General features: G+C 35.6%; 1 protein-coding gene across 1 annotated transcript; it reads left to right on the plus strand.

Moving 5' to 3' along the window:
- Positions 1–336: 336 nt before the first annotated feature.
- On the plus strand, positions 337–5,177 carry LOC109005846 (imidazoleglycerol-phosphate dehydratase, chloroplastic). Its single transcript, XM_018984910.2, has 7 exons — positions 337–718; positions 1,130–1,234; positions 1,689–1,781; positions 2,253–2,327; positions 2,739–2,801; positions 3,268–3,377; positions 4,749–5,177. The coding sequence occupies exons 1-7, from the start codon at positions 371–373 to the stop codon at positions 4,774–4,776; spliced, it is 822 nt and encodes a 273-aa protein (XP_018840455.1). The 5' UTR covers positions 337–370; the 3' UTR covers positions 4,777–5,177.
- Positions 5,178–7,986: the final 2,809 nt, after the last annotated feature.

The raw sequence follows: 7,986 nt of genomic DNA on the forward strand, positions 1-7,986 counted from the left end.
AAGTGGGCATGCCTAGTATCTACATAAAAAATATAAACATTTTTTTGTTGGTCTTATTATTTTCAAATAAATTATCTAAATCTAACTATTTTTCCTTGACCCACTTGTTATACGCATAGCCATTAAAGAAATTGACAAGAATTTATGTTTTATTTTCTCTAAACTATTATTCATTTTACAATATGACCATAAAACTATGAAAACTATCACTTAATCCTCAATTTAAATAATAAGTTATAATTTAGGCAGCCCTACTACCCTACCATTATTCCAAACAAACAAACGGTGCGTTTTTGGTAGACTGAGTTTTGCCTTGTGCAACTGCAGCATATCAATCTCTCGGGGAGGTACTGTTTTCTATTTTCTGAACATGGAGCTGGTCGCAGCTCTTCGTCTTGTGTACCATCCCACCTCTTCTCCTATGCTAAAATCTAGGGTGAAGATTTCTCAGAGACCCCTCGCTTCCACTCTCACATCTTTTGCTCAACGCCCAATTTTCTCACTGAATCACGGCCTGCTCCTGAGAATGTCTGAGGACCCACACAGAGTTATTTCCTGTCCTGCATCGCTCGAAGAGAATGTCTCAACGATAAACGCTCGGATTGGGGAGGTCAAAAGGGTCACGAAGGAGACCAATGTGTCGGTGAAAATAAATTTGGATGGTTCAGGGATTGCTGAGAACAATACTGGGATTCCCTTCCTGGATCACATGTTGGATGTTAGTGATTTGAGCTTTAAAAATTGCTTTGATTTTACTGATTTCCTAATTTTTTTCTCAATCTTGGTTTAGCTGCACTTAGTTTTGGTTTCCAATTTCAGTTTTTTACGAACGGTGCTGGCTTTTTATCTTTGGATGTAGCTAGTTTAGCTTTAGAAAATGCTTTCTTGGTGGGTTCAGGGAAGAGCAAAAGCGAATTCTACTCAGCATTTTATGATTTCCCTGCAAAGATAAAATATTTTTCGATATATATATATATATATATATATATATTTCTTCGCACTCCACTTCCAGCTCATTATGCTGGAATGGTTTGGAAAACTCACTTAAGAATTACTACTCTATTTGGGCAGGCTCTTTATCTCTCTTATAGGAAAAGGTTGATGATTATATTTATTTGTTTCATGTTAGCAACTTGCTTCGCATGGGCTATTAGATGTGCATGTGAAGGCTACTGGGGACATCCACATTGACGATCATCACACAAATGAAGATGTTGCTCTTGCCATTGGAACGGTATTGAAAATAAAAACATTATAGCAATTGTTTGGTTATGACTTATGGTTTGTCTGTATGTTACTGAAATTGAGGCAGTCCATTTTTTTTATTATAAGCTATGAAGATAAAAAAGTTTCTTTGATGGTCTCCCTGTGTGCTTGGGCTATTCCTTTTACTATCAATAAAATCTTACTTATAAAAAAAATAATAATTAATTTTAGTTGTTTCCATAATTTAGTTTATTTATCCAGTTATACATCTAGTCTCACATGTCTTTGAATTAGATTTTACTTACAGAAAAAAATGTCTTTGAAATAGTTTTACTTATGTACATTACTTGAGAATATTGTATTTGACATAATGGACCAAATCAGACATCCAAAGCCTATTGCTTCAATAGCTTCATTTTTGGATCATCCTGTTGGTATTGCTGGGTATGAGATGTAATAAGTTAGTTCTGGTTGGTCGGCAGGCTTTTTTGCAGGCACTTGGTGATAGGAAAGGAATAAATCGGTTTGGTGACTTCTCTGCCCCTCTTGATGAAGCACTAATACACGTTGTGCTGGTAGGTTCAACTTGACTGTCCACACAAACCAACTGTTGAAAAATATACTGACAATAAGATTAGCCCCTTTTTTTTGCACATATTGGAAATTGGTTTGCTATCACCAACTTATATCGTATGCTGTAAAATTTTGACAAATCCGAATTAGGACATTGTGGCTGTTGGGTTCTTAATTATCCTCTAAAGAATTGTGTAGTTTGAGAACAAAGCGACTTTGAAAGTGCTATGTACAGCTAGTCTTCTTTTTGAGGTGTTAGTGTTGATCACTTACAAAAAAATGGTATTCGTGTAGATCCATACAACAAATCAAGTGGTAGAAGATTGTCTTTAGGACAGCTTTCTGATGCTTATCTTCTTTTACGTGTTAGGTGAATTTATATGTGAGAGCCTGAAAGCTGACAACTTGAATTTATATTCAAGTCCTCTTGATGTTTGAAATCACTACTTAATGATAGGAACTTGTTTGTTCAGGATTTATCTGGACGACCGCATTTAAGTTATGATCTGCAAATACCTACTCAGAGAGTCGGAACATATGACACTCAGGTAGGTGATGTTCTTGTTTACTTCCACACGGTGTAGATGTCTCCATTTACCATTCATCTCTGGGGCAGTGTTAGAACTACCCCCGCTGAGACATTGACAAAATGTGAAAGTTTGTGCACCTATGCAATTTTACAGGAAAGTGCATTTTGCAACCCCCCATACTACTACCATTTTTTCAATTTATACCTCTAACTACCACTTTTTGACAAATTGTTAAAAAGTGGTACTTTGAGGTGCTAATTGAAAATTTTGGCAGTTTAAGGTGCAAATTGATAAAATGTTGGTATTCTTAGAGTTTAAAATGTACCCTTCATTCAATTTTATAGAGTCTAGTATCTGTGTTTTTTGTTTTAGTTTTCTTCCTGAACTTGTTACTGGAGGAAATGAATTGTTTGGAACTCTTATTTGTAGTTGGTGGAGCATTTTTTCCAGTCACTGGTGAATACTTCTGGCATGACACTTCACATCCGCCAGGTAATAATACGCGGAGCTTCTTAACATTGTCAGAGAACTCGTCTAACTATTCTCGATCATTAGATTCTTTGAAACAAAAAAAAAATACTGGAGTAATGGTTCATGCACTTTGTACTTGATGAACTCTATATACTCGATTCTTTTATGCGAATGGATGTTTAATGTTATTTTGAGCATTACCATTCACTTCCATCCTATTCTTATATTTCTAATTATTAGTAATTATGCCCATGATTTCTGTTTGTAATGAACTGAAAGCATTTCTCTTTTTCATGATAAGCATACAATAGAATTGAAAGAATAGGAAATGGCAAAGCCCTAGTGCAAAGGGAAGTATGTAGAGCTCCATTGAAAAAAGAAATTGACAAAAAGAGAAAACAAGTAATGGAATGTCAGCAGTAATTGTATTCGGCTTTTCACTCCAATTTAAGTTTTTTAACAGCATTTTGATTGTGGATGACAACAGCTTTCTGGAAGAAATTCTCACCATATAATTGAGGCAACCTTCAAAGCTTTTGCAAGAGCTCTTCGGCAAGCGACAGAATATGACCCACGTCGCCGTGGGACAATTCCTAGGTTTGTTATTTACCCTTTCAATTAAACTTATCATTGCCATTGATATTTGAACCTAGGAGCATCTACTAGGTTCAATACATCTCTGAATCCTACAATTTTTATAAGGTTTGATTTTTAGGCTCCGTTTGGATACGGATGCTTGGGGAATGAGATGAAATGAAAAATCTGTGAATAGTAGTGAAATTATTTATGAATTGTAATAAAATAGTTTGAGTTATGATATTTTATAAGGTTTTGGAAAATGTGAGAAAAAGTTGAATAAAAATATTATAAAGTTAAAATATTGTTAGAAAAAAATTTTCAATATTATATTTGTTTTGGGATTTGAAAAAGTTGAATTTTTTTTTATATTTTATTTTAAAATTTGGGAAAGTTGTAATGATTAGTTTGAAAAAGTTGTAATCATTAGTTTGAAAGTGTTTGTATTTGAGTAATGTTTGGAAATGAAATGAGATGGGATGAGATGAAAAACATTACCAAACGTCCCCTAAGAGTATCTCAGATGATATGTAAATAGTAGTGAAATAGTTAGTGAATAGTTTGTAAATAGTAGTAAAGTAGTCTGAGAACATTTTAGAACAGTTGTGTTCCCAAACTGGCCCTTAAACTTCACTGTAATAGTGACAAGTAGTTTGATTGTAGAATATACAGTTTACCCCTTCTTTTGTTTGCATTCTTTAATATATATTTCATTTATTGATGTTGTAGCTTGTTACTTGCTTTAGCGTCATTTCCTTGGTTCATCACATCTTCGACTATTATTCTCTGGATGCCTTATTCGTTAGCCAAGTGCCCATTACAGCGCCTCTATTATAGAAGCAAAAACAATACGCCTTATTGACTAGCCAAAGAGCATCCTTATAAAAGAATGAATGGGAAGCAGGCCCCGTCTATGTTGCTAGAGTTATCTTTACTACACTCCCCACATACTCGTCTATTCATATATTTGAATTCTGTCTTCCAAATATAATTTCCTATCAAATCCACATCAAAATTATTTCTGAAAGATGATTTTTTTTTTTACTTTCCGAGCTTTTACAAGTTTTACTCCATGGTATCCATTTTAAGAGGTTCTTTTTCTTTTACTTATAAAAAAAAAGATTTTTTTTAATATTTTGTTGCGGTAACTCCTTCAGAATAGTGGGGAACTTGAATCATTTTCTATTTTCTTACTAATCTCATATTTCTACAGTCATGTTTACTGCCAATTATGCAGCACGATGATGTTTAGTTTGACATTATAAGGGCTTCTTTCCCATATTATTTTACTCTGTGCATGTGGCTGTGCGTTAGTTCTTTGGAAGCTAGAACACTTGAATAAGTTATGACATGCGAACTCACTCTAAGTACGTCTTGCATTTGAATCTGCAGTTCAAAAGGCGTGCTATCGCGTTCTTGATTTTTAGTCATTATCAAGCTAAAGGTGGATAATGCCTTGAGGTGGTAATGTTAGCCATATCCTTATTTTCCTGACGCATGCTTCTGGGAGAATCTGGTTGATGATCCCACATGTATATGGTCATTGACCGTCAGTTGAAGCCCTGCAGAGTTGAGACAGAACAACATACTTACCTGGGGGCTACCGCTTGTGCAATGAGTGTCCAAGCGGAAGATTGCTTGTATGAATTGATGTACACGTAACTGTTTGGTGCTCCTATTGTCTTCTATTGGTTGTTGAGAACTTGAGACCAGTCAATCAATCGTTAAATCCCATGCAGATGGATCAATGTACCTTCTAGCTTGTGTGATTTAATTTGTTGCTACCAGCAGTGTTCAATTTTACAGAGCCTTTTGACAACATTTAGATTTGTTCTATCTTGCATAAGATCATTTGAGGATTTTATGATGAGGCTGCTTCTTTATCCCCGTCGGTTGTCCTTAAGCAAACATGGGTTTAGCATATCAACTTAACCAAAGAAAGGGAAGAAGAGAGATGGGAGCAAAAATATTGACCAAGATGAGGTGATACTGGCCGATAGTGCCTCTTAAAGTGGCCCTAACTCCATGCCTCGGGCCGTGGGATGCACATATAGACAAGGGCAAGCATTCCTTGAAATCCTGCAGCCGAAACAGCAGTGAATGCAAACCGTGTATACTGTCTTCTGAAAGGGAAACTTGTAAATTTTGTAATATGTCCTGAAATGGAATCATGGATGGACGGCTTTGCCTATCTCGCTATATAATGAAAGTCATATAATCCCAATTCGGGTCTCATCAGCCAAGTTGAACAGGAAGTACCTTTTTTCCTTTCAAATATCTTTAAACACTTAAAAAAATATACAAATTTACTAGTAATAATTTTCGTAACCATTAAAAAAAATAAAATATACAAAAGGTCAAATCCAGGAGGCAAAACCAGGGCAACCTAGCATTTTCTATATATACAGGCAAAAAAGAAAAATGCATGGAGTCAGGGAGGATCAAAAACTTTGGCTGATGAAAAAATAAAATTACCGAAATGATATAATTATATTTATTCATTGTAAAATGCGCTATATAAAATAGCTGTAAAAAAATTAATTTGAAAAAAAAAATCATCTTGGGCCGGCCCACCAATTAATGCGTCACTACAATCGATTCAACGGATGCCGGCATCGTGATCATAGCTTCTAGAGAAAATAAATAAATTAACGAGTTTGCCCAAACCCGGACCTATCCGGTCCGGGTACTGGGTTTAAAATCCAGTACCCGGTTCGTCAAAACTTTTTGAACCTCCTAGGTCTGGGTTTTTACTATGTTTTCTGTTCTTAAATCTCCTGAGTTTTTCCGAACCTCCACAGCTCCACCATTTGTGGAAAGTAATGTTGCTCAAAAGCGGATATAAATTCCCGTGCATTATTAATCTAATTAAGTTACATCACATCAAATTCTTATTTCAGTTTTTGTAATTATAGTCACTTGTCACTTTGTTTCTATTTCTTCTTTCTTGAGAAACTATAAATTGTGGAGGGTAGCCTAGGAATTATAGTCATTAAGACTCGCAGCTTGTTCGAATACGTGCATCATTTTTCGTGCGGAATTATGAATATGCGATGCAAACGTGGAGAGAACTTGGTTACTTATTGAAATAGAAATCTTTATATCAATTCCAACATTTTTTTACATATTTCTTTCATTTTAATTAAATATTTTGATATGTTGGATAATGAAGAAAATGCTAGAATTAATATACAATGATGAGAGGAAAATGCTAGGCTTTTATGTAAAAAAAAAAAAAAAAGTTTCAAACCTGAACCTGGAATCTGGGTTTTTAAAAACTCGGGTTCATCTGGGTTTGACTCAGTCCGGGTATACCCGGATTCCTGGGTAGAAACCAGGATGAACAGTCCTAGGTTGAACAAATCAAACCGATAGTTCAATCCGGTTCGTAATTGGTATGGTCTAGTACCGATTCTTAAAAATGGAAATCGAATCGAAACCAATACAAATTTTCATATTTTGAAAATCGGTGTGAATCAAACCGAACTGGTATATATATATTTATATATTATATTATAAAAATTATATACTAAATTGCTAATTAGTATAACATGAAATTTTAATCTTATTATTCATGCCTATTAAACTTATAATATAAAATTAATCTTATAATTTTATTAATATAACATTTAATATAAAATATGAATTTTAATATTATAACATAAAATTAATATAACATGAAGTTTGAAACTTGAACATGAACATTAATATCAAGTTATTAATAAAAACTTAATTTTGAGGAGAACAAACATTAGAGGAACCAGCTCTCAAGTCTCAATTTATGTAGTGTCACACGTGTAAAATGGTAAATTGGAAAAATCCCAAAGGGTTCGGTTTGGTACCGGTTCTTAAAATAGAAACCGAATTGAAACCAATTTTTATATTTTGAAAACCAATGTGAACCGAATTGGATCGGTATATATATTTTTAATTCTTATATTATATTATATATATTATGTGAGGAAAATCCCCGCCCCCACGGCTTTTGGGATGGGCCCATACAGGACAACGATGGGCCCAACCTAGCCCAAGCCTCATTCCCTAAGGGGTCCCAAACACCACTTTAGATACCCAGCCCGCGAACTGCACCAACATGAGAGGCAAGCCCCACGTGGGAAAGGCAATTGATAATGATAAATGGGACTCGCCACCCCTGGCACCCCCAGTGACACTTAGTACTCGAATACCTGCACCGACAAATGGGCAGGAAACACGGATTACCCTTGATTCCCTAACAGAGGGTATGGGGGAACACGACGCTGATCATCTATCGGTAAGATGCCACTTGAGGAGCAATGCCGCATTAATGGCGCCATCCCCCGGACTCTGCGCCACATTGATGGCGCCACCCCAAACTCCACACTGCATTAAAATGATCTTGACAGGGCTAAAGTGGCAATGACATGAACTCCCTAACACAGGGTACATGATGTCCCCCTAAAAATCTCGTATAAAACCGACCCCCCAGGTACGAAAGACGTTCTCTGAATTCTCACACTCTCAGACAATTTACTAAGAAGATTAACTAACTTAGGTATCGGAGGCTCCTTGGACACCACTGAGCCACCCTTATCTTCATTTGTGTGTATGCACGAAGCCCTCGACCCGAGTTGCTGGAATCAAGCAAGCC

This window comes from Juglans regia, chromosome 12 (genome assembly GCF_001411555.2).
Source record: "Juglans regia cultivar Chandler chromosome 12, Walnut 2.0, whole genome shotgun sequence".
Classification (NCBI taxonomy): Eukaryota; Viridiplantae; Streptophyta; class Magnoliopsida; order Fagales; family Juglandaceae; genus Juglans; species Juglans regia.